Source organism: Lingula anatina, chromosome 4 (assembly GCF_051362555.1).
Source record: "Lingula anatina isolate TDL-2025a chromosome 4, LinAna3.0, whole genome shotgun sequence".
Classification (NCBI taxonomy): Eukaryota; Metazoa; Brachiopoda; class Lingulata; order Lingulida; family Lingulidae; genus Lingula; species Lingula anatina.
Window position 1 is genome coordinate 2,614,351 of NC_141770.1, and position 24,991 is coordinate 2,639,341.

The window sequence follows — 24,991 nt, forward strand, 5'->3', positions numbered from 1 at the left end:
TCCGAAGCTCAGTACGTGTTTTACTGTTTAAATAGGGATTATACAATTCCCTATATAACATTTGCATATTATAACTTTAAACGTAGAACAAATTCAGTAATAAAATTACAACTTCGATAAATAAAAAATGCGTTTTTTTTCCGTTTTCACTTCCGGAAAGTTGTTCGGCAATTTCCGTAATCTTTAGATTGTGACAGGTGCGCGCCTTCTTCATACACGCAATGGCTTGTGGTACGACTACGTTTTCCCTCTATTATGTGTCGACTTTTTTTGCGGGTTGTTTTTTCATTTTTATTTTGGAAATGTGAAAAAGAGAAATAAAACGCTCAACAAAATTTTATGAGAGATTTACAAGATTGTTGTATTTCAATTGCCCCTGAACCGAAATAAAACTCTTCCTCTTAAACTCTACCTTTAATCTTCTCATGTCACATTCCAATAGCACGATATATCACACAGATTCGCCTGTTTTTCCACAACTTTCCATTCTAAGTAATTCGTCAATCTGTTCACATTTCCTTATTTAGTGGTGGTGTGATGTTTTGCGCTCTTGCATACATGTAATATCTATTATTAACCATCTTTCCATTACGCTCTAATATCATTCATCAATTTATTGCCTAATTAGGTAATGGTGAGATAATTGTACCATAGGTTCAGGGGCGGATCGAGGATTAATTGAAGGGGGGGGTGGGGGGGGGGGGGGCGGATGCGAAGCCGACATCAAGCCTGCTTCATACGCTGTCTTAACTACGCCTAGTGGCTGATTACATACTGGGGTTGGGGTTAGTCGGCGACTAGAGGCTGAGGATTTTAGAACCCTTGGGCAGTCGGTACCTACCCGAAATTAATAATCGACATGATGAAAAACTTTTTTTTAAACCTATAAAGTAGACTACAATTATGTAATAATGTTAATCAAAATTATTAAAAGGGTGTTTTCAAGTAATTCTGATAGTTGATTGGCGTTTGTGATGAATTAATGGATTGTTTAAACTTCATTTCAGAAAATTCATTCTAATAAATTGCTTACAAGGTCAGCTAACACAGGAGCAGTGAAAAGGTTAAGCAGTAAAGCCTTGATTGAAGCAAGTAAGTTTGAATAGTACACCACGGTCATTTGGGAGAGACCGTTCCAAATAAAGGGGTGTTATGTAGGGCGATTCTATTCCATTACACGGGTGGCAGGTGGGGCGAGTCCATTGCACAAAAGGGGTGACAGTTGGGGCGATTCCATTGCACAAAAGGGGTGTCAGGTGGGGCGATTCCATTGCACAAAAGGGGTGGCAGGTGGGGCGAGTCCATTGCACACAAGGGGTGGCAGGTGGGGCGAGTCCATTGCACAAAAGGGGTGGCAGGTGGGGCGAGTCCATTGCACAAAAGGGGTGGCAGGTGGGACGAGTCCATTGCACAAAAGGGGTGACAGGTGGGACGAGTCCATTGCACAAAAGGGGTGACAGGTGGGGCGAGTCCATTGCACAAAAGGGGTGACAGGTGGGGCGAGTCCATTACACAAAAAGGGGTGACAGGTGGGGCGAGTCCATTGCACAAAAAGGGGTGCCAGGTGGGGCAAGTCCATTTCATTAAAGGGGTGACAGGTGGGGCAGGTCTATTGCATGAAAGGGGTGACAGGTGGGGTGAGTCCATTGCATAAGGAGGGGAGACAGGTAGGGCAAGTCTGCGAATTCTAATTATCCCAATTTGGTTCAGAGAACAGGAATTGAAGAAATTGTACCGTTTTACTCTCAGTAATGAAATTTTTTGGCCAATTTCAGTCGACATCGGAATCATCCCACATTTTCATAATTATGTTCAAATAACAGATAAAGTATTTATACTAAGAACAGGTCGCCAAATTAAAACAACTCACGATAGCAAAAGCCAAAACCGTCAAAATGGGACCCTCCCTATATAAGAAAATATAGGAAAATTATATCCAAATTAGTTTCATATGCTATAGAACAAAAATCTCATGTGAATTTTTTAAAAACCAGGATTGCAAATTTATAGATATTATATTTCAGTGCGCTAAAACAGCTTGGAGGGGTTATTTAGAAAATACTGGTCATTTTAACAATTTAAAATTTAGGTACCACAGAAAACAGTCAACCACATAAACATTGATATTATTTACAGATCAGATTAAATTTTAAAGTCCTCAAACACTTAAAATAACTCATTTTCCATTATGATTCTTACTATCCTTATCATAATAATTTCATAACAAAGTGAAAAATAAAACGCCAAATTACAAAAAGTTTTTATTGAGTTTTCATATAATAGATATATAAAGGAGCGTGGGTTCCTCTGTGTGAAACAAAGGCTAGAGTTCATAGGTTGCTTTCAGGCGGATGATCTGCAGAATCTCGTCGACCTCCTGAAAAGATAAAACATTTGTTTACAACTTTGAACTAAACAGACAGGCTCTGTACATTCTAATAATGCATGTAATATCACAGGGCAGAGGGCACATATAAATGGAAAGCCGTGCACGTTTATTAACTAGTCTGATGTTCAGGTTCAGCTAGCGTAAAACCAAAATTATGACCTTGAATTAGTTAATGATATAACTATTTGAGGCTTCTTGTTAAACAAAATGCAAGTAACATTGATAGCACAACCCGTTTCATTTGCAGGGTGGGTGAGGTTATTGCTACGACCGTTAATATATTCCTCTTGATATTAAAAGTTATAACACGTGTTGTAATACATGTTAAAGCATTTCAGAGAAAGAGATCATTTACAAATTCTCTTCAAAAATTGTGACAAATATATTGCACATATGTGATAAGTTTACAGAGAACCGTGTAATGGATGGACAACACACGGCACAATGGAGACGACAGGCTGTGTAAAATATGTATCTGTCAATCATAGTGCAATGAGCACTCGAAATCCTTGGATCAGAAGATCAGAACTGTGACAAGCATCATCCAATTAATAAATTTGGGTGGTAATACTTACATTTAAACACACGACATTTTAAATTAGGTCAAAATATTCCAAATTAATTGTCAAGGCCGGGGCACACAAATTTTTCAAACAGAGGGTTACAAAGTGCAGAGGATTTCAAGCAAACTTAGGTTATCATCAAAAGTCAGATCACTGCACCGTTTATTCTGAACATTTGGAGTCCCAGTGCACTGTAAGCAATAATTTCTACCAATCTTAGTGACATACAAGTAACAATAGAAATATAGTATAAGAATTCATGTCATAAATATTTGCCGTAACTATTTTTCTCATTGTTTTGCGCCTGAAGTATTTAATGGCTCTGGTTGATGAAGAAATAGTGATACTCACAAATATACATTTGCTTCCACGCCTTATAAAAGCTCGACCTTCTGACTGCACCACACATACTGTTGCGTCTACACCCAACTCTGTCTAACTGCCAAGTGAGCATTCAGGAAGACAGCTCGCACTACGATGAACAACTTGTTGTTATGCAAATACTAACAGGTATAGCTCATTTCAGGTGAGAGGTTGTTACTGAAACTGTTCACGAATGTTCAATAAACCCGGTGGTGATACCTTCATATGCTCAAAGTCGTGCAAATATTCGATGTCACATGCGATACTCTTCAAGTCCAAAAGTGTCTAACTGGGCCTACATGTAGCCCAGGTGTAACAGGAATGGTAGTCTGCTAGGAACCGTAGTCCGCTTCCCATTACGTTGCACAGGTGTCATTCGTCCATATACTAACCCCAATAATCCAACTAACCCTAACCTGTACTTATCATATGAGAGCCCGGACTTCCATTCCTAGGACTTCTATTCCAGTTAGTCCCTACACCTGTTTCCCCTATGTGAAAATTATTCTGAAAAATCAGCATTGAGTGTCTTTCTTTACACACACACACACACACACACACACACACACACGCATGCTGTTTACATTGTTGTTGTCGGTCGCTGCAACAATGATAGAGCGTGCGGCGTAATACATGCGCGCTCGTACGTTTTTACAATGCACATTCCTCTTTGTTACATTGTTAACAAAATTAGGTGTTGTATTGGCTCACCAGAAGTTGGAGGCAGCTAACAGTTATTAAAAACAAAGGCAACGTATTTATCGATGGATATCAAACTTGGTATGACAATGTAACAAATTAAAGAGGAATGTGCAACGTAAAAAAAACATACGGACAACAAACAACGTACGCAGCAACAATAATCTACGCGCAATTTGGTAACGTATGTATCGATACATAAGTTACCGATACATGTTGATTCACCGTATAGATCTTAAGGAAAATAGATTATCAATATATATACTTCTATACGTTACCGATAAATACGTTACCAAATTGCATGTAGATTGTTGTTGTTGTTTACGTTGTTTTTTGTCCGTCGGCGCAACTAGGGCCTATGTGAGTGCGTGAGACGTCATACTGAGTACATGCACGCATGTTTGTTTCTACAATGCAAGTTACACTTTGTAATTCTTTCATAAATTCATATTTGTGCTGAGGCTGAGAATAATTCACGGGTAAAATTGTAGAACGAATGAGGTTTTGTAAAGATGTCACTTCTGTTTTGCTCAATAATAATAATAATAATAAGAAGAAGAAGAAGAAGAAGAATACAGTTGTGTTTCAGATTCAGACTGTTTTTAGCATTCGCCCTCACAGACAAAGTGAAGGTAAAACATGAAGAAAGACAACTGTTGTATAAATATGGAAATAAATGACACAATAACATAGATCTAAAAAGGGTGACTCGGTAAACATTAATACTAATAAATACTAACTTCAGTAATAATACTTTATACCCGTAAAACAAAGGCTGGTATAAATTTAGGTCCTCGTTCCTTTGCTGTCCTTTTGGAGTGCAAAATAAACGTTTTTACTTTTGTTCCAAAACTGCAGTCGTTAACGTTAGTCCTGTAGTCTTTGTGTATATTGTGCAACAGTTGACAATCATCACAGTAAGTAAAATTCTGTTTTCGTAAGAAATTTTAATTTAATAGAATTTTAAAATATAGGATTTTTAAAACATTTTTCGTGTATTCAGATTTGTGCTCAGACTGGGAATAACCTACGGGTGGACGATGTCACTTCTGTTTTTCATTTAAGAAAAAAATAATAATGATTATAAAGTTTAATTGACATCTGTGTTCTCTGGAGTCCAAGTTTATAAATTGTGTGCCAACAGTCGGAATACTGATATTGAAATATATCAACTCAAATATTTTGTTCACTGCTTATTCACTGCTTATTCAAGCTGAAAAAATACAAGTTAATGTAGGCGTAATGACCAATCCACTATCACCTTGACTACATTTGTTACATATATATAGTCTCACTTCTTCCTGTTTATTTTGTAATATCTGTTGCGGGAGTAAGTCTAGATAACATGTACAGATAAATTAATCTACTTCATTGGGTCATTGGCACTCGGACCACAAATTACGCTGGTTATGTCATCGCCGGTTCAATAGTGTAGTGGCTATCACGCTCGCCTCACACGCGAGAGGTCCTGGGTTCGAACCCCAGTTGAACCACAGTTTTTTTTTATGAAGTTTTCTCTAATTTTACAAGCAAGCATTAATGTTTCCTAATAGGCTGTATAGTAGAGAGAAAGTGCTCGTCGAAAGTTAACCAAATCGGGTAATGTATTTTTTTTATCTAGCCCTGCACCTGTGTTAAATATTCAGCTGTTCATGATATATTTAGATAATATCTATTTGTTCAGTCAAAAAGTGGCAGCCCAAGTTAGTTCGATGGTCTCTGGAAATGGTCTCAAAGTGTACTGTATGCTAAAGAGACAAAATTCCAGGAATTGTCAAAGAACTCGCCGTACTTTGTTCTTCAGAGCCCCCCCCTTTTTTTGTTTCACTACGGATGGTTTAATGATGAAGATGAAAACTTAGACCCCATTCCCATAGATTTTAGATCGATCTATCCCTGTCTCACTGGGGAGTCTCACTAGACTGTCAGCTTAGTCGGCTTAAGCGTCTTCCCCGCCTACTAAAAGCTGTAAGGGGGTAATTAACTATGGTGCGCGCTCGGCTGACTGCAATTTAGCGTGAACCCCCAGGGAGTTAGGTCGATCTAAATCTAAATCTCTGGATCGATCTTAATCTCTGGGAATGCACCCTGAATTTATTTTTGCTTAGTAAATCTGTACCTACCCAACTACCATATAAGTATTTTCACTGATGCATCTCTGAAGATCTAATTTACAGTTGTCAAATCACTTTAAAGCAGATCTTCAGAGATGCATCAGTAATAATACTTATATTTTCATTTACAGATCTATACGGTGAATTAACATGAATACCCAACTACCAGACTCGGCACCGAATGATCCTGAATTCACCGGTAGATCGGACCACACTATCCGTTTTCAAGGTGTGCAGCAGAACGCATTTCACAGTTTCATACCCCGGAACAAATTTTGTGAAGAGATGCACTACTTTCCAACCCCGCTCAGAATAATCGCTATCACATCGCGTACAAGGCAAGAGCGGTGTCGCGTCTGATACTTCGAAGCGCGTACTGACGCGAATTGATGATGCGTTAAAAACGTCAGTAATGAGCTTTGTTTAAATCATATTTTTTAATATCTAATGCTGAATATTAGAAAAACAGTGTGAAAGAGAACGAAAACACACGAAACACAGAAAGTCCTTTTTAAATACTTAAAAAACTTGTTCTCTTGGTGAATATTTATTGATAACTTTTTTTTTTTTTTTTTTTTTTTTTTTTTTTTTTTTTTTATTCACGAAAATTAATACATGTACAACACAATAAGAGACAAATACACCATCCACACACCATTCACACACTACAAACGAAGTTCTTACAAATGTTGATTAAAAATACATGTAGAATTTTTAAATAAAAGAATCTTATTAGGCCTAGTCTACAACAAATGTTCTTTTTTATTCATATCAATATTTTTTCTATACTGTCCCATTTTTTCCTTAGATTATCTGCCTTTTGAGGACCCAGTAGGTATAAAGATTGAAAATCTATTATCTTTTGCTTTTCCAAATACTTTTTGCAGGCATTCCAAAGAGGTGTAATTTTATTCTGTCTACATAAAGTGAAATATTTCTTTATATAGAGAAGTAGTAAATTAATACCTAAGAGAGGGCTGTCGTCCAGGATTCCAAATATAAACAAGCACGGTTGTTGTTTTAATTCAACAGAGTACTGTGTACGTAGGTTCTGAATGAGACAAGTCCAAATAGCTTGAACATATGTACAGTCCCAGAAAATATGCAATAAAGTTTCTTTTGGGTCATTACAGAAAGTGCATCGCTCATGTTCTAACATATTGTATTTAAAAAGCATCGAGTTCGTAAAATAAATTCTATGTAAAATTCTAAATTGCAATGTGAGAAGTTTATGATCATTGGTTTCTCGAAAGGGCAATGCATGAACTAGCTTCCACTTTTCACTTGGTAAATCAATGTTCAGCTTTTCCATCCACTTATTATGGATGTTAAGAGGTATTGCTTCCTTATCCGAAATAAATTTCGGGTAAAAGAGTTTCGTTAATTTGTTTTTCGATTTTAATAATACGAGATTTTTATTTGTTATTGCTGCAAGATTCTTTTGACACCCTCTTATAACAGTTTTCCAGGCAGAAGGTAAAGCGCTGATGACGGCTTGATAGTCAAGGAAATTACAATCTATATTATATTCATCACAAAAAACGTCTAGACTTTTTACTGAACCAGTATTATCAATCAGGTTATTAACGTAAAGCACTCCTTTTCGAAACCAAGGTTTATAGAAGATTATCTTTTTATTGATCTTAATATGATCATTTCCCCATAAAGGTTGTGCTAAGATATCATCCGGAGAAGTAGTAGAAAATTCTTGCACAGAAGCCCATATTCCCAAAATCTCTTTCCAGAAAGTATTTAGTATATTAATATTGCGTATAGACTGTAGGCCCTTCAAGGGAAGTAGCAATACGTCAATTCCCCCGATTTCCGCAATCTCATCCATCAAAAGAGTTTTCCACGAAGAACAATAATGTGGATTTACCAATTTCTTTAGCCATATCAATTTAAGAGCTTTACAGAAGGATTTCACCTCGGGGACCTTTAATCCACCGTTTTCATAAGAATTAATCATAACATTTCTCTTAACTTTATCTATTTTACTGTTCCAAATAAAGCGATAAAAAACTCGCTCCAATTCTTTAAAAAAAAGATCAGCAGGCATAGGAAGGACAGTTAATATTTGGATGATGGTAGGGAGTGCCAAGGATTTTAAAATAGTTACTTTACCTAGGAGTGAAATATGACGGAACGACCAATCATTTAACAACGATTTGATGGAATGTAATTTTTCTTTAAAATTTTCTTCATAAATGTCATCCTTTGCTAGGTTATACCAAATACCCAGTAGTTTAAATTTCCCACTATGATTCCAAAATATACTTTTAGAGGTTTGATACTCCTCACCACAGCAGCGCTTTGCTCCAATCCAAACAGCCTGGCTTTTTTCAAAGTTTATTTTCAATCCTGAACATTGAGAGAACAATTCTAGCATATCCTATTTATTGATAACTTCTTTCGGTAAATGAAAATGATAATCTGTATATATACATATATCAATTGCAATCAACCATCATAAATTTCAACCCAACTTAATAGACCCGGTGGAAACCACCTTAGACAGGCGAATCTGCCAAACAAGAGTGAAACTCTATACGCCAGAAATGTCGTCTTTGGTACCAATACAATAGAAACACGCAACATGTGGTGAATACACGCTGTCGTCAAAGAGCTGTACATTCAACCGAATTAAAGAGAAAACCACAAGTAAATTATCTGTGAAAAAAAAAAAAAAAAAAAAAAAAAAAAAAAAAAAAAAAAAAAAAAAAAAAAACAGCCTGTCCTATATGATTCACCGTGGCACCACAACTGCAGCCGCCAGTTTGCCATTATTTTTTATCCCACTCTTCTTCAAATCCCGCGAGAATTCGCGCGAGTCTGTGAGCTACCTCATATGATACAGAATTCACTTTTCATCGGCAACTGGTCCTATCCAAATCAATTGCATACCGGAGGGCTTTCAGTGTCGTATTACATCTATGCTATAAAGCCATGTAATCTGTAATGGACCATAAAGCTTAACCAAATTGTTTCTTTTTTCGCCGTCCTTAATAATATATAATTATCAGTCTTTTTCGTGCTTCTGGTTTTTCCTAAGTTTTAAATGGGCTAAAATGTTTCTTTTTTATTTGAGGTCTATTTGGTATATCTGAGCATATTGAGTCTTGCCCCCATTATCTGTGAGATAAAACCGTAGCACTGCGCTGCATACGCCTCCCGATGTTTCTCCATGTGCTCTAAGTGGGCGGAGTCATCCCAGACGACGGAAGTGACGTCAACCCCGCGGTTTTTCCGTTGCTCTACCATGTACTTCACGCTTTTCGGTGTTGCAATGGCGTCGGCCGTGGAACCGAGGAAGAGCTCTGGACACCGAGATTTGTCTGCTCTAATTATGTCCCAAGTGGTAAACACGGCGCATCCTGGAAAGAAGAACATCCTTTTGATGATGTGCCAGACGTAGTGAAACAGAACATAGAGTCCGAGGAACAGACCGCAAATAGGCTTCAGGACTGCCGACACCCGGAGGGAGTTCATGTAACTCCTGATGACGCCGAAAAAGCCGGTCTGCACGGGCGCGCTGTCAAAAATGACACCGGCAACCTGAAGGGTGCGGCCTTTCCCATCTGGGACGCTCTCCTCCGCTTGCATCGCCTCCAAGAAGTGGCGGTACATGGCCTGACCGCCGGCACCGAAGATGTGAATGAAAATGGGATGTTTTTCCAGTTCATGGTCCGCGATCACATCGTATATCTTCGCCGCCGTCCGCCGAAGACGCCGCTGTCCGAAAAACATGTCGGGGAAGAAAGGGATGCTGTAGCTGATACATATGTAGCTGCAAACGTTAAAGAATGCGCATTTAAAGACGTTTTAATAAATGCTTATGCGTCATAGATATACGACGAGTAATGGCAGTTGAAATTAAATATGCAATTTCAATTATTTCCGTTTTAATTATCATAATTGCTATTTCTCATAATTTCTCACAATACTGGACATTGGCTGAGAAAATACAGCACGCAATTACCCGCTTTGTTCATAGATGGCGCTGTATTCGGCCAACTCGCCGTCCGTAGACTGAGCCCAGCCCAGCAATATCACCACAGGCTCTCTCGTCTCGCTCGGCTTTCGGGCCTTTTCGTCTCTCCACGGAAACGTGATGCAGTATTCGAGTTCACTCGGCATTGGTCCTGAATATATAGAGAATATATGGCCTTGAGAAAGTTTATATATTCGGTGAACTTCGGGTGATTTCGTGCATTGCCGTTATCAGCTGAAGTGCTTCAAATAAAGCTTTTTTTTTAGTTCTATAAAAAGTAAAATTTTGAAACGAAATCAAACGATTCTTGCAATTGAAAAAGAAAAAAAATTCACAATTTAAGGCCGACTGTTCTGAATTTGAATGTGATTTGAGTCTCTTATGCATCTATATAAAGCAATATCGACCAAATAAGTTAGGTATATATCTATATTTACTTATCCAATACCATTCTTTTTTTTCATACAGAATTGAAGAAAATATAAAAGATGCAGACGTTTACAACGTAGGAGCCATTATTTATGTTCAAAAATGCCACATTTGTCATAAAATGATTTACATTGCAAATGTGGGCTAAGATCCATTAAATGTTAATGCAAGTTTCGACAGGCGTAGTTATTCTTGGATAAATGTGCATTTAATATCCTAGCCATCCTGGTGAATTCATTGGGAGGGCATAATTTCCAACTAACTTCTGTACATGTATATTTACACCCGAATTCTAACACTTTATATGACAATAGACAAACAGCGGTCTATTTCTTCATAAAAACGACGACTGAACATAGAACAAGTAATGCTTTAAATGATAACTATTATGATGGACGTACTTGAATTCTGAAACCCTCATAGAACCCCCCTCCCCTCCGTTCACATGCAGTTGACACGTGCATAATTTTGCCGGTTTCACTCTGCTGATTGCAATCAAGCCGGTGTCTGCCCAGCAGGAAGCACATATTTTTGTCAGCAATACCTCTCCACTGTTCAGCCAAAGCCTGGAGGGGATTCTGCTGAGCACATACCGTGCCGATTACAAACAAGACCAATAGGGCAGAAGCAGATAGGCCTATGGACAATCAGAGGACAATATTGAACGCTAAATGACAGGTTTAATCTTTAAAAACGCTTATTTAAACAAAATAATTGTTAATAGAGCAGAAAATCTATTTTAATTTACAGTTCGAATAATCAGAATCATCACGTCACCAAGTTCTGTATGCATTGTATGCACCTCAAAGTACAGCTTCCTGTACATAATATGACTCTACCACTGTAATTTGATTCATTCGCTTGTTGCTATGTTAGACAGTTTTTAGCCTGGGGAGTCAACCTCCAATAGCATTATGATGTTTCTAAATAATGTATCTAAAAAAACGGTGCTGATACGAAACCATACGTTTTATATAACCTGGTACATACATATATAGGGTCAGCGAAGTTGATAATATAACTGGGAAAATAACTTATCAACACGAAGGATGATCAATTTGCATGAAATATAATGAAAATAAGGCTGCTTTCACATCAGCAGACTAACAGATCAGCGGCTCAAATATGGCGACACAATTAATACCTTGCCGCGTAAATCCTTAATAGACACTGAATAGATTCCCTGGGGGATTACGCAACAAGCATTCAAGTGGGTCAGCCATATTTGAAGTGGGGCGGCCATATTTAGTCGGCGTATCAGTTAGTACTCGGATCATTTATTCTGAATGGCCCCTTACATTGGCTTCAGGACTACATGTCGCTATGTCTCGGTTTTCTATTCTCTTTCTTTCAGGATATTCAGCACGCAAACAGCATAGCGTAACAACCCGAGAACAAATGTTTGGCTGAACGTTTATAGATCGCGAGCAAATTGTTATCAAAGCATCTCACTTTTATTATTAGAACTGGTTTTAGCAAGGTGTCGGTGAAGGTGTGGCCGCTTTCAGGTGCAACGATGTGTATAGGCCTATACCTGAGTGTGTGTGTGTGTGTGTGTGTGTGTGTGTGTTACATAGAACGATGTACAGTCAGCATTGGTTGTCATCCGCGTAATTCGCGTTTCGGTTATTCTGTTCATCATTTCAATTAATACAAATTATCTGACCTCTGTCTGTCTGTTTGTCTGTCTGTCTGTCCATCCGTCCGTATGATCGACCGAAAACCCGTCCCGTCAGTTTTCTCTTACGCCTGTCTGTCTGGGGGTGGCCTTTGCCATAATACAATGGGCATCATTGGTTAAATTCATATGCGAAAGGCACACCTTTTTAACTTGATAAACTCCCTTAACTCACACCACAAACAATCTCACCGGTCCTCTCCTTGCAGGCGGTGAGTTGGATAATACTGTAATAACATTTAGTCGAAGACAACAGAGAGTTGTGAAATGCGGCGTTCGCATTCATTCTGCAATTGGGTGCCAAACCTGATTTTTAGCTTATTTATTTATTTATTTATTTATTTGTTCATTTATCTACCTATTTATTTGTTTATTTATTGATTTATTTATGTGAGGGCACTTAAGTTCACATATTCATGCATGTATTACATTATTCAAACAGTGCATTTTACAGACGAGCTTAATACACTAACAAATATCCTAAGGGTCACAAGCACCCCCACCCCCCCTCTCCCCCCCCCCTCCCTCCCACCACTCCTGTATAGTACATGTCGGGAGCTCGAGGAGAGTGAACAAAACACCACCGTACCAAAGAAAAGACATACGGGCAATAATATACACATTAATGTCTGTTTGTAAAGCAATTCTTCGTTGATTGCTCAGCGGAAAAGAGTTCAATGCTGATACCCTGGTATATTTTTCTGAACATTTTATACATGTAGAACGTACCCTATAATTATGTGCTAAGTTTGTTTTCCTGCACATTAACCGCGTATGATTTTAGCAGCGACTCTATACAACCATACCCAAGTTGAACTCAGCCTACGCTCAACATGGTATTTGACACGGAACGCCCAGACTTGCGTTATTGTGTACCACGAGTTAAGTGGAACAGAACGCTCATAAAATAAAAATGCTGATACATACTTGAAAGCACGCTTAGACCGCAATTTTGCCATTAACCCAACCTATAGAGCAGTTATTCATATTAACATCAAAACCATAATATATCTAGGTTCGAGAAAAACATCGTCGTCAAACGTGGTGTCTGCTCGAGACTCCCGCAGCGCCGGGTCTACTTAAATACCTGCCAAAAATACAACACATATGTAGTGATGTAATCTCCCTGCGCTTTGTGCTGTCTTGCACGATTGAGTTGGGTTGCCTGGTGATTCCCGTCTAATTCTCGTCTATTTTCTGAACCTAATCCTTAATGAATTATAGCTATTATGACTCTTGCACTAACCTTTAAATTTGTTCTCAAGTTACAGGTAGAAATATGGTTAAACCCAGTTGTTGATCTTTCTCTCTCTCTCTTTAACGAATTCCACCAAAATATTTTCTTCGGTCTGCTTGTTGGTGAAGGGTAACCGCGGCGATCGCTTAGCTCAGTTTACATACGCGCACGCCGGGCTTCCGTGCAAAACACTGTGGAAAAATTGAGGGCACCTGTTTGGTGCTTTTTTCCCGTAATGTTGTGAAGGTCATGTGGTTAGAGAGGGCTCACAAGGGGGTGCCTGTGCGAGGCCACAGGAGAACGGTGTCGTCGTTAAAGGGATAATAACTCTTCGGTTTGTCCAAAAAATGAATTTTCCTGGAGTAAACAACAATTTTCCCATACTTACCAATGGTTAATGAATCCATTTTTTAAATTCAAAGTTAGTCCCTGTTTTTTTTTTTTGTAAAAAGTTTTTTTTGTTAAAATCAATGAATTAATGGAGGTCACGTGGTCTGAAGACAAGCTCAGACATCAGAATAATAGCTATAACTGCTGTTTTTGTCGTAAAACAGAATATATTATATTTCTATGAGTTTTTCACAATGTTTTTATTGTGAAATATAGACTTCATACGAAGAGTTATTATCCCTTTAACCTTGAAAGGATTCAGGTTGGAAAGGGGCGTATCCGTCACGAGAAGGCAGACGTGATGGCGATGAATGCCTTATAAACATTGTACATACTGAGGATAAGGTTTGACCAGTAGGGGGAGGTCAACTTTGCATCATGTGCTCCCTCCCATTGTTTTTAAACCAGAATGATGTATGCCTTAAAGCACTATACGGGGACGCCATCAGGGAATTAGTCGGCGTTGCTTTTAAGTGAGTCGGCCATATTTAGTTCGCGGATCTTGTTCTGTATGCGATCTTATACATTCTAAGGATCAGATTTGACTTGTATGGAGAGGTGTACTTTGCTTCATGTAGCCTTACCCAGTGTATTCAATCCAGTATGGCTCCACTGACTGAATTACTTCTCATTGCCATACATTTCATAAATGTGGCGTGAAGATAAAACGATATCTCTGTGTCTCCAACTTCCTTTGTTTTTCAGTATACTTTACTGTCTACTCTCTTTCCTTTTAATACCAAAACAGGAACTGGTGACATGTTAAGTCACGTTTTCATGCCATTAAATAATGTATAAGATGTAGGAATCATGGAGGAAGCCAAGCTGCTGTGAATTATCCATATCATATAGTATCACCTTTGTATCCAGAATAGTAATAAATATATATGATATATGGAAATTAAGAATAAGGAGCGGAAAGGAGACACTTGTTTTCCTTCTCGCTGACTTCGTGACACGCAAGGGAATACCCGGGGTGTCGAATACACCTAACTTATCTTAACAAAAAAAGCATGACTATGAACAGCAGTTATCGTTGCTGTCTCAGTTATGTCAGGATTTTTGCATTGATTGAACAAATCAAAAAAGTGTTAGAGGTCACCTCTCTATAATTTGCCGGGCTGGGGGGTCGTCTGAACAGAAAACGACGCCTCCTCGACAAAAAAGGTTAGAGGATCTCTCTTCACTAACTTTGTTATTATTTCAGTGATGTCGGGATATCTGCATTGATTGTCCAAGTAAAAAAGTTTAATAATTATAATAATAGTCTAGTCTAATAAAAATGCATCTGTGACCCTGGTAGAGGAGTGGGAGTAAAGCTGCGAAGTTATAGCGTCGTATTTTGCTGTATTGCCGTTCATGATTAGACAGCAGGGCTAAAACGAGAAGTGTCACAGTGCTGGATTTTAATGTGTCACAGCACTGGATTTAAATTCATCCGTCTATCCTACAAAATAACTAAAACATGACCGTCCCTGGGTGGGCTTGAACCACCAACCTTTCGGTTAACAGCCGAACGCGCTAACCGATTGCGCCACAGAGACCTGGATACCTCACCTGAAGGCATTATTTTTCACCTGGCGGCTCACATGACGACAGGTAGATTGAGATTTTATCTCACCGTCGGTTAGGCCTTTATGTAGAAGGCCTCTGTGTTGATGATAACGCATGATAAACTGTCCTGTGCAGGAATTTCTAAGGGCCTGTTTAATTAATTAAACTTTTTTGTTAGATTTTTTGGTGAATTTTTTTTCAAACATAAATATTTGCTCTACAGCACACAAGTAATGTTTTGGTTATTTTAATAAAGAAATGGGTAATCGTAAAACAAATATTTATAATTGGTATACCCCTTTTTGGGCCAAGTTAGGTCCAAAATTCTGATGGGAATACTGAAACGTCATTTAAAGAAATCACGAGAAAAAGCATATAAAATAAGATTTATGCTGGGTTTGCTTGAACCAACAACCTTTCGGTGAACAACCGAACACGCTAGATGAGACGTGGATGTGTCAGTATCAAGTTTCGTGGAAATGCGACTAGATTAGGCGTAGAAGATTTTTAACCTTAAAAAGTTTGAAAACGTGTATATCATCACACAGTGTAAAATGCAGCATTATTCTGGCGGTTTTCAGTCCATTTTAGCATTTTTCTATAGTTTTTAGTGCAGGGTTGCTGGAGTACAGCAAAATTTTGTTGTTATAAATATGGCAAACTGTCGGTTACGAGCATTAGTTTACAGCCTTTTGGTAAAGTTAAAACACGCGGGCCCGTAGCCAGCGATATCAAAATAGTGGTTCTTTTTCTGAAGAAGTGCACCTTTTACCGTGAGACCTTCATGTCCGCGCAAATTACGTTACATACGTTGCTGCTATTGCTTTACCCATCCACACATTCTTTTTAATACCCATACCCTCTTGGAATCTTGCTTATCTAGACTGTTCATTGAACGCTATCCATTTCCAGGTACGGCGCAGATCAAGCTTGAATTGAGGCAGATTGACAGAGAGATCATTTAAAGATGCATTTGAACTCAGCGTCACTGAAGCATGGATTCACAGTTATGCATATAAAACACTTCTACTATATGTAGCTTGTTATACGGCTCAACATACCAATTAAGGGATATCGGAATTTATCACTCGATCAGCCATAAAGGAGATCAACACTTCACCGTCTTCAAATTGGTCTTTAATTGGGTCTACTATTCTGACCTACTTATCTGCCCCGATACAAAGCACAGAAGGCAAGCAAAAAATAAATAAATAAATAAATAAATAAATAAATAAATAAATAATAATAATAAGAAAATAAATGAATAAAATAAACAAACAAACAAATAAATAAAATATAATAAAGTAAAATGAAATGAAATAAATAAATAAAAATCCGTTCAAACGTCGTTTTCACGGTATTGTGAAACGGTGACGTTATACTTTTTGAAACTCTATGGTGACATTTGGTCGGCTTTTGAGGAAGAAATTGACTTCAAACCCGTCTTTAATTGAACATTATATACGGGATAACATCTGGGTGGCGCTGGTTTATAGGAGAAAGTATCGAACAAAACCACCTTTTTCACTGAGTGACTCCTGTAAAATATTGTCTTCTTTACTTTTACGTTCTCACGAAGATAATATAAGAATAATAAAGAAATATCATGCCAAAGACATCAGTGGGCGAGGAAAAAGTATGAGGAAATGTGAGTAATATGATATTGCATTAAAGTTCACACATTGTACATCACACGACGTGATATATTTCATTTCTTACAGATATAATGACCTTTCGCAGAATACTGTCATCTTGATGCCTTCGTTTTCTTATTTAGAAATATCTGGAATAATAATAATAATAATAATAATAATAATAATAATAATAATAATAATAATAATAAAGCATACTCTGCCTCGTCCTTTCTATGAAGCTCCCAGGACATAAAAGGTACACTGAGTCCCATGAAAACATGGTAGCTGCATCATTTATTGGTAAAATTACTTAGGGTCAAAAAGGCATTTATGAAATGATTGATAAGGCACTTACAAAAGTAAATTAAAGATTTCTACTCACTTACCATGTCGGTTCAATAGTGTAGTGGCTATCACGCTCGCCTCACACACGAGAGGTCCTGGGTTCGAACCCCAGTTGAACCATCTTAAACACATTTTTCACAAAAACCATAAAATTCATATTGACAGTGTTAAGTTAATAGGGCCAATGATAAATGTGGGCAGCATGATATGTTTCAAATAATTTGATTGCAGTAACTGCACAAGCTGTGTATTATATCTTCTCTGTCACAATCCACATTCCACGTGTTTGTAATCCAGTATGGGTCCACTGACTGAATTAATTCTCATTGCCGTACATTTCATCAATGTGGCGTGAAGATAAAAGTATATCTATGTGTCTCCAACTTCCTTTGTTTTTCAGTATACTTTACTCTCTTTTAATACCAAAACAGGAACTGGTGACATGTTAAGTCTGTCAAGCACAACATGTATAGTTATGTATATATACAGGTGCACGTTTTCATGCCATTAAATAATGTATAAGATGTAGGAATCATGGAGTAAGACAAGCTGCTGTGAATTATCCATATCATATAGTATCACCTTGGTATCCAGAGTAATAATAATACATATGATATATGGAAATTATCCATATCATATAGTATCACCTTGGTATCCAGAGTAATAATAATACATATGATATATGGAAATTATCCATATCATATAGTATCACCTTGGTATCCAGAGTAATAATAATACATATGATATATGGAAATTATCCATATCATATAGTATCACCTTGGTATCCAGAGTAATAATAATATATATGATATATGGAAATTATCCATATCATATAGTATCACCTTGGTATCCAGAGTAATAATAACACGTATGATATATGGAAACTAAGAATAACGGGCGGAAAGTAGACGCTTGTTTTTCTTCTCGCCAACTTCGTGACACGCAAGGGAATACCCAGGGTGACGAATACACCTAACTTATCTTAACAAAAAAAGCATGACTATGAACAGTAGCTATCGTTGCTGTCTCATTTATGTCAGGATTTTTGCATTGATTGATCAAATCAAAAAAGTGTTAGAGGTCACCTCTCTATATTTTGCCGGGCTAGGGGATCGTCTTAACAGAAAACCACACCCTCCTCGACAAAAAAGGTTAGAGGATCTCTCTTCACTAACTTTGTTATTATTTCAGTGATATCGGGATATTTGCATTGATTGTCCGAGTCAAAAAGTTTAATAATTATAATAATTGTCTACTCTAGTAAAAATGCATCTGTGATCCTGGTAGAGGAGTTAGGGAGTAAAGATGCGAAGTTATAGCGTCGTATTTTGCTATTTTGCCGTTCATGTTTAGACAGCAGGGCTAAAACGAGAAGTGTCACAGTGCTGGATTTTAATGTGTCACAGCACTGGATTTAAATTCATCCGTCTATCCTACAAAATAACTAAAACATGACCGTCCCTGGGTGGGCTTGAACCACCAACCTTTCGGTTAACAGCCGAACGCGCTAACCGATTGCGCCACAGAGACCTGGACACCTCACCTGAAGGCATTATTTTTCACCTGGCGGCTCACATGACGGCAGGTAGATTGAGATTTTATCTCACCGTCGCTAAGGCCTTTATGTATAAGGCCTCTGTGCTGATGATAACGCATGATAAACTGTCCTGTGCAGGATTTTCTACCGGCCTGTTTAATGAATTGCACTTTTTTTTGTTAGATTCTTTGGTGAATTTTCTGAAACATAAATATTATGCTCTACAGCACACAAGTAATGTTTTGGTTATTTTAATTAAGAAATTGGTAATTGTAAAACAAATATTTGTAACTGGTATACCCCATTCTGGGCAAAGTTAGGACTAAAATTCTGATGGGAATACTGGAATGTCATTTAAAGAAATCACGAGAAAAAGCTTATAAAATAAGATTTTTATCACAATATGCTGGGTGGGCTTGAACCGACAACCTTATTATTTTTCCAGGCATTATTTTTCACCTGTCGGCTGTCATGACGGCAGGTTTATTGAGATTTTATCTCAACGTCGCTTTGACCTTAATGTCATTTTTTAATATCGCAAGAAAAAACACTAAGGCCCAATTCAGAATAGGGGATTAACTAGTCCGAGGGCAAATATGGCGACCCACTACAAAGTTTGCTGTCTAACCCGTTAATATACACTGAATATATAGATAACCCGTGGGGAAGTATTCAAGTGGGTCGGCCATATTTGACCCTAGGACTAGTTAGTCCCCTATTCTGAATGCGGTCAATGTCTAGTCTAGTAAAAAAGGCATCTATAACCCTGGTAGAGGGTAAGAAAATGTGATGTTTGGGAAGAACGAGGTGAAGTTATATCGTCGTATTTTGCCGTTCATGATAAGACGGTAGAGCTAAAAGGAGACGTGTCACAATTCTGGATTTTACTTAATCATTTTATCCACAAAACAACCAAAAGTGACCGTCCCTGGGTGGGCTTGAACCACCAACCTTTCGGTTAACAGCCGAACGCGCTAACCGATTGCGCCACAGAGACCTGGATAACTCACCTGGAGGCCTTATTTCGCACCTGTCGGCTCTCATGACGACAGGTAAATTGAAATTTTATCTCACCATCGTTTAAGCTAATATGTACAAGGCCTCTATGCTGGTGATAACGCATGATAAACTGTCCTGTGCAGGATTTTCCACCGGTCTGTTTAATGAATTATACATATTTGTAAGATTTTTTGTTGAATTATTTTCAACACAAATACTTGATCCATATCACACAATGTTTTGGTTGTTTAATTAAAAAAAGAGTAATTTAAAAATAAATATTTTAATTGATAAAACAGACACTCGGAAAGCGCAAACAGGTGTACCGCAGGATTTTAAAAAGTTCTTTTTTAAATACTGTAATATCATCTAGAAACCACAAGAGAAATTTTATCCGTCGCCATAACGTGATAGTCCCTGGGTGTGCTTGAACCACCTACCTTTTGGTTAACAGCCGAACGCGCTAACCTCCACTAACCTAACGCCACAGAGACGTTGATGTTATACCCTCTACCCGGTCGACAGACTGATTTTTCACAAATATTCACAGATATGTCTCTAGATAAATAAACAATCATTTGGCTGTTTTCCGTTTTTCCCTATACAATCTGCCACCCTGATCGAGGATATTGATGTTGTAAGAATGGTAGTCTCAAGTCCCGTAGAAATATGACAGATAAAAGATATTTAATCTTAAAAAGTTTGACAAAATGTGCATTTACAGCACACTTACATGTATAAAATAACGTAATGATCTGGCTATTTTCAGCCCATCTTCGTATTTTTCTATCGTTTACAGTGCAGGGTTGCTGTAATTCAGCGAAATTTTGTTGGAATAATTCATTAAGGCAAACAGTTAACAGCCTTTTGGTAAAGTTAAAACACGCAGCCTGTAGCCAGCAATTTCAAAGGAGTGGTCCTTTTTTCAGAAAAAGTGGACCCTTCACCGTGAAACCTTCATGTACCTAGATAAGATTTTACCCAGAGGGGACCTTTTCCCAGCAAAAAAAGGTGGTGGTGGCGGTCATCCGAAGCTCCGACTGGCTACGGACCTGACACGAATAAAGTGTCTTGTAACTTTTGTTTGGTTGACGCTTCTGTTAAAATTCAGATTTGTCATTTTCTTTATGATTCACTCATGATTGGTCACCGAGTGATGTGTATGGCGTACTGTACAGGTAAAATGCAAAATCAGTCGCAGTGACCACGGCGTAGTAAAGATACCGGGGTACGTTATGTTTTGAAAAATGAACCCATAGATATCCCTTCATATAAGTTTTTTTGCGAAATAAAATAGTCTATTTGTTGAGGGTAGGCGTATGCAATAACGGAAGAGATAGATTTGATGCAATAATTGAAAATAGATAAATTTTATGTATCTTTAAAAACAAAACAAATAAACACATGCACTGGCAATTTGATGTCAAGGTCCAATGGTAGGCCTATAATTAGTACATTGTAACTTCTCAGTAGCTCATGTCTTAAATGTCTAAATGACATTACTTATACTTGAAAATAAGCTCTTGTAAATGCACTCTTCTGAATACCTAGTTTTATACTATTAGTTTATTGTAACCCTTCTTCATTCTTTCTTCTCTTCCCCCACCCCGATCTTTCCCCCCTTTTACCCCCCAAAGACAGTCGAACGTTCCCCATCCCCCATCCCGGCTGTTTTCTTAAAGAGCCAATCGCGTTTCAGAACACAAAAGATGAAACAAAGATGAAACAAAGATGAAACATGAAACGAGCCAATCACAACGCTAGGAAAAGATGAAACAGGCCAATCAGAAAAGACGAAGTCATAACATGAAAGAGACAAATCCAACATGGCCGGCGGATGCCAATTTCATCGCTTCGCATTCTAGAAGTCGGCACGACGTCACAAGATGGCCGACCCTTGACAACCACATTTGTTTGGGGGACGATTTGATGCGACTTCCGGTTTTACCCCATAGTTTGTAATGGACGGACGATAAAAATTGCTCCTCAAAAAAGCGTGGTTTGCTATATTTAAACAACCTTTTACACCAAAGCAGTGTAACAGTATTGGGAGGGACTATCCCTAAAAGCACAGAAGAGATATAAAGAGACACTTGAGCTTAGCATTTTGGAGATTTGTCCGTACAAATTTCCCGCAGATGCGTGGGTGAACGATCGCAAGGACAGCGAAAGGAATGACCAGAGCATGTGGGGTACCTTATTATAAATCATTATAAATGACCTCTTTATCATAAACCCTCCAGAAAGTGGGTACTGTGGGCTCTCATCTTGCTACAGAGATTCCCATATTTTGTCTAAGGTTGTTAAATTCTGCACATGAAATATAATGATATAAAAACAGGTAACACCAACAGAACATATATTTAGATATTTTACTGAACTATATACAATTTATGTGGTGCAATAAAGGTCCATTAAGAGCTACAATTAAACTGTCTCACTTTTTCAGTGTTGTTGAGCTTTTTTATGTACTAAGTGTTACTTTATCAATTAAAATGTCAATCAGAAAAATCATAAACTTCAAATAAAGGTGGGCAGACACAAGGACTCGTTATAACTGATCTCTAAAAGATTACCAGGCTTGAAACATGAATTGTAAGATTTGTAGGCCTACTTATAAGCCTAAGGTATGAAATATTATTTAATGTTGCATTTGTATTTATATACACATTATAAATTTCAAATGTGTGAACATACAATGAATGCCTCAAGGGAATAAAAACCATACGATCCACTGATTGAATTAATTATATGATGATTTAAAAGTATTATTTGGTCCATTACACATTCTTCCTTTTCTCACCATATATATATCTATATATAAAAGGCTGATAAAAGATCACCATGCAAAAAGTAAATTATGCAAAGTGCTTAACAGTGCCAACAAGGATAATATACCTTCCCTTTCAAATTTTATTATAAAATAAATTTTTAAAAAGTTAAGTAATATCTCTACTTGGAAATTTCTATTATATTCCTTGTTGAAAAATATTAATGTATGAACAGTGACTCAGCAGTGGGAAGTGACACGTTTTATATCTGAATAACTGTGTTATTTATTTATTTATTTATTTATTTATTTATTTATTTATTTGTGTAATTGTAGCTCTTCCTCCCTTCCTTGTAAATCTGAATCACTCCATATTATATTACACGTTATTGTGACCACATGCTTCATGATTTTGTGTTTATGATAAATTTATAAACACCAATAAGTTAAATTTCACTGCTTAGCTTGAATATTTCATTATTTCACTTTTAAGTTCACACTTGTCGTGTGCATCATGTAAATTAAAGATATATTTTTTCAGTCACAAACTGGCCACGCAAATACCATTTACAGAGTGGTAATGCACTAATTGTATTGCTGTCATTGTACAAGGCCATGATAATTTATATACTAGTACAGAAATAAATTGAACTGAATTGGTAAAAAAGACTCTCCTCTCTAAAAACTCATTATAACTACCCATGACCACAGTTTAACTTGTTTGAGGATAAAATTGAGGAAAGAGAAACCTTAGCTAATAATATGTTGCAGAATAGGTAGAAAAACTACATGTGTACCAGTGTATAGCAGTGTGACTTTAAAATGAATTATTGAAATTATTCAACTAGTGGTAATATACCAGTATTTAAGATAACACAAAATAATTTTAAACTCCTTTGTCTAATTCTACATGGGGATCTATAAGAGCAAAATATCCCACTTATTTTAAAACCATTCATTTACCCAATGTCTGCTTACAGAAGAACAGAGTACAAGCTGATTCACTATAGTGAACAGATAATAAATATTGGTAATTACATTGTTATTCATAACACTGGCATCAAATACTTTGAACTGCAATATATGTTACCTAAACAAGATTTAATTGTTACCTGCACTGACTGCATGAATCCCCCATGACCAACCCAGGTATATAATTATATATGACCCTTGCATCATCACTGTTAGTATCAGCTAGTATGCAATGCAATTAACAGGTGAAAAGAGTAAGGGCCTTATTTGATTGTCAAGTGAATAGGTAGGCAACAGGGGTAATTACTTCATTCATTACACTGGCCTCAAATACTATAAATGATTATGTTGCCTTTAACATGAATTCATTGTGAAAATGCATTTAATTGTGTTTGCCAGAGACAACTTGTAGTTGGCTCTTTGATACCAGTATGCATGTATATACACGTATATACTGTATACAGGTTGCAGAATAACGGATCCTGTATACTAGTACGTGGGTTCCCTGCATAGATTTAGGGTAAACTCAAGTGTGGCTGAATAAAAAAAACATAGTCCTCGTTTGTTCAAATAGCAAATATACACCATGTCCTCTACTTCGTTAAAGCCAAGATCGACTACAGAATACCATTTTCATTACTACGCACTATGTACTACCCTTTGCCTTAGTTACCATATGTTTCCCCGATTTTCACAATAAAAACTCTACACTCGTTTATGACAGTCATTCATCTTTGTAGTGAAATACCACAAAAATGTAAGTAGCAAGTTGTCTCATCAATCAAATGTGCCTTAATATAATATATTTTGAACTTAAAATGCGATCGACTACATCGACGCGTAACCTGACGAATCCCCCAAACAGGAACAAGTGCTCCGCAGCAAACGCGGCCATGACAGTATCCGACTTCTAGAATATTTGTCCCCTTCAATCTTTTACATAGTTCATTGTCGGTGGTTAAAAATACATGAGATGGAAAGGTGTGACATGTACCTGTGTCGTTAATGAATAAAACGTAAGACTGCTTACGTGTCAGTAATGCACGGACCGGTTTTGTAGGAAGTAACAGGGGCGGGGAGGTGGGGGGGTGGGGGGTGGGGGGGTGCGCTCTTCAAAAACTGAGTACGGAAAATTAAATTACAAATAACATTTCCAACAGCATACAAATTTGGTTAGACATGATTACTTAAACAAAGCTAATAGTATAAAACTTGGTATTTAGAAGTGTGCTTTGACAAAAGTTCTACAAGGCAGGATATTATTTAAAAAATTCAAGCTTATAGGCCTAATGTTCCATACGCAAGTGCATGAGCATCTATCAGGAAA

At 37.4% G+C, this 24,991-nt stretch overlaps 1 protein-coding gene and 5 non-coding genes across 6 annotated transcripts; 2 read left to right on the top strand and 4 right to left on the bottom strand.

Annotated features, from left to right (window-relative positions):
• The first annotated feature begins 5,434 nt into the window (after nucleotides 1–5,434).
• Nucleotides 5,435–5,507, top strand: Trnav-cac (transfer RNA valine (anticodon CAC)). Its single transcript has one exon. It is a non-coding gene; the product is annotated as a tRNA-Val (tRNA).
• A 3,001-nt stretch (nucleotides 5,508–8,508) lies between these two features.
• Nucleotides 8,509–13,708, bottom strand: LOC106179072 (transmembrane protein 53). The gene is made up of 3 exons (XM_013562577.3): nucleotides 13,473–13,708; nucleotides 10,108–10,270; nucleotides 8,509–9,915 (listed from the first exon to the last, which is right to left on the bottom strand). The coding sequence occupies exons 2-3, from the start codon at nucleotides 10,263–10,265 to the stop codon at nucleotides 9,219–9,221; spliced, it is 855 nt and encodes a 284-aa protein (XP_013418031.2). The 5' UTR covers nucleotides 10,266–10,270; nucleotides 13,473–13,708; the 3' UTR covers nucleotides 8,509–9,218.
• Nucleotides 13,709–15,323: 1,615 nt separating this feature from the next.
• On the bottom strand, nucleotides 15,324–15,397 carry Trnan-guu (transfer RNA asparagine (anticodon GUU)). The gene has a single exon. It is a non-coding gene; the product is annotated as a tRNA-Asn (tRNA).
• Nucleotides 15,398–17,433: 2,036 nt separating this feature from the next.
• Trnav-cac (transfer RNA valine (anticodon CAC)) lies at nucleotides 17,434–17,506 on the top strand. Its single transcript has one exon. It is a non-coding gene; the product is annotated as a tRNA-Val (tRNA).
• Nucleotides 17,507–18,842: 1,336 nt separating this feature from the next.
• On the bottom strand, nucleotides 18,843–18,916 carry Trnan-guu (transfer RNA asparagine (anticodon GUU)). The gene has a single exon. It is a non-coding gene; the product is annotated as a tRNA-Asn (tRNA).
• A 930-nt stretch (nucleotides 18,917–19,846) lies between these two features.
• Trnan-guu (transfer RNA asparagine (anticodon GUU)) lies at nucleotides 19,847–19,920 on the bottom strand. The gene has a single exon. It is a non-coding gene; the product is annotated as a tRNA-Asn (tRNA).
• Between the last annotated feature and the right edge of the window lie 5,071 nt (nucleotides 19,921–24,991).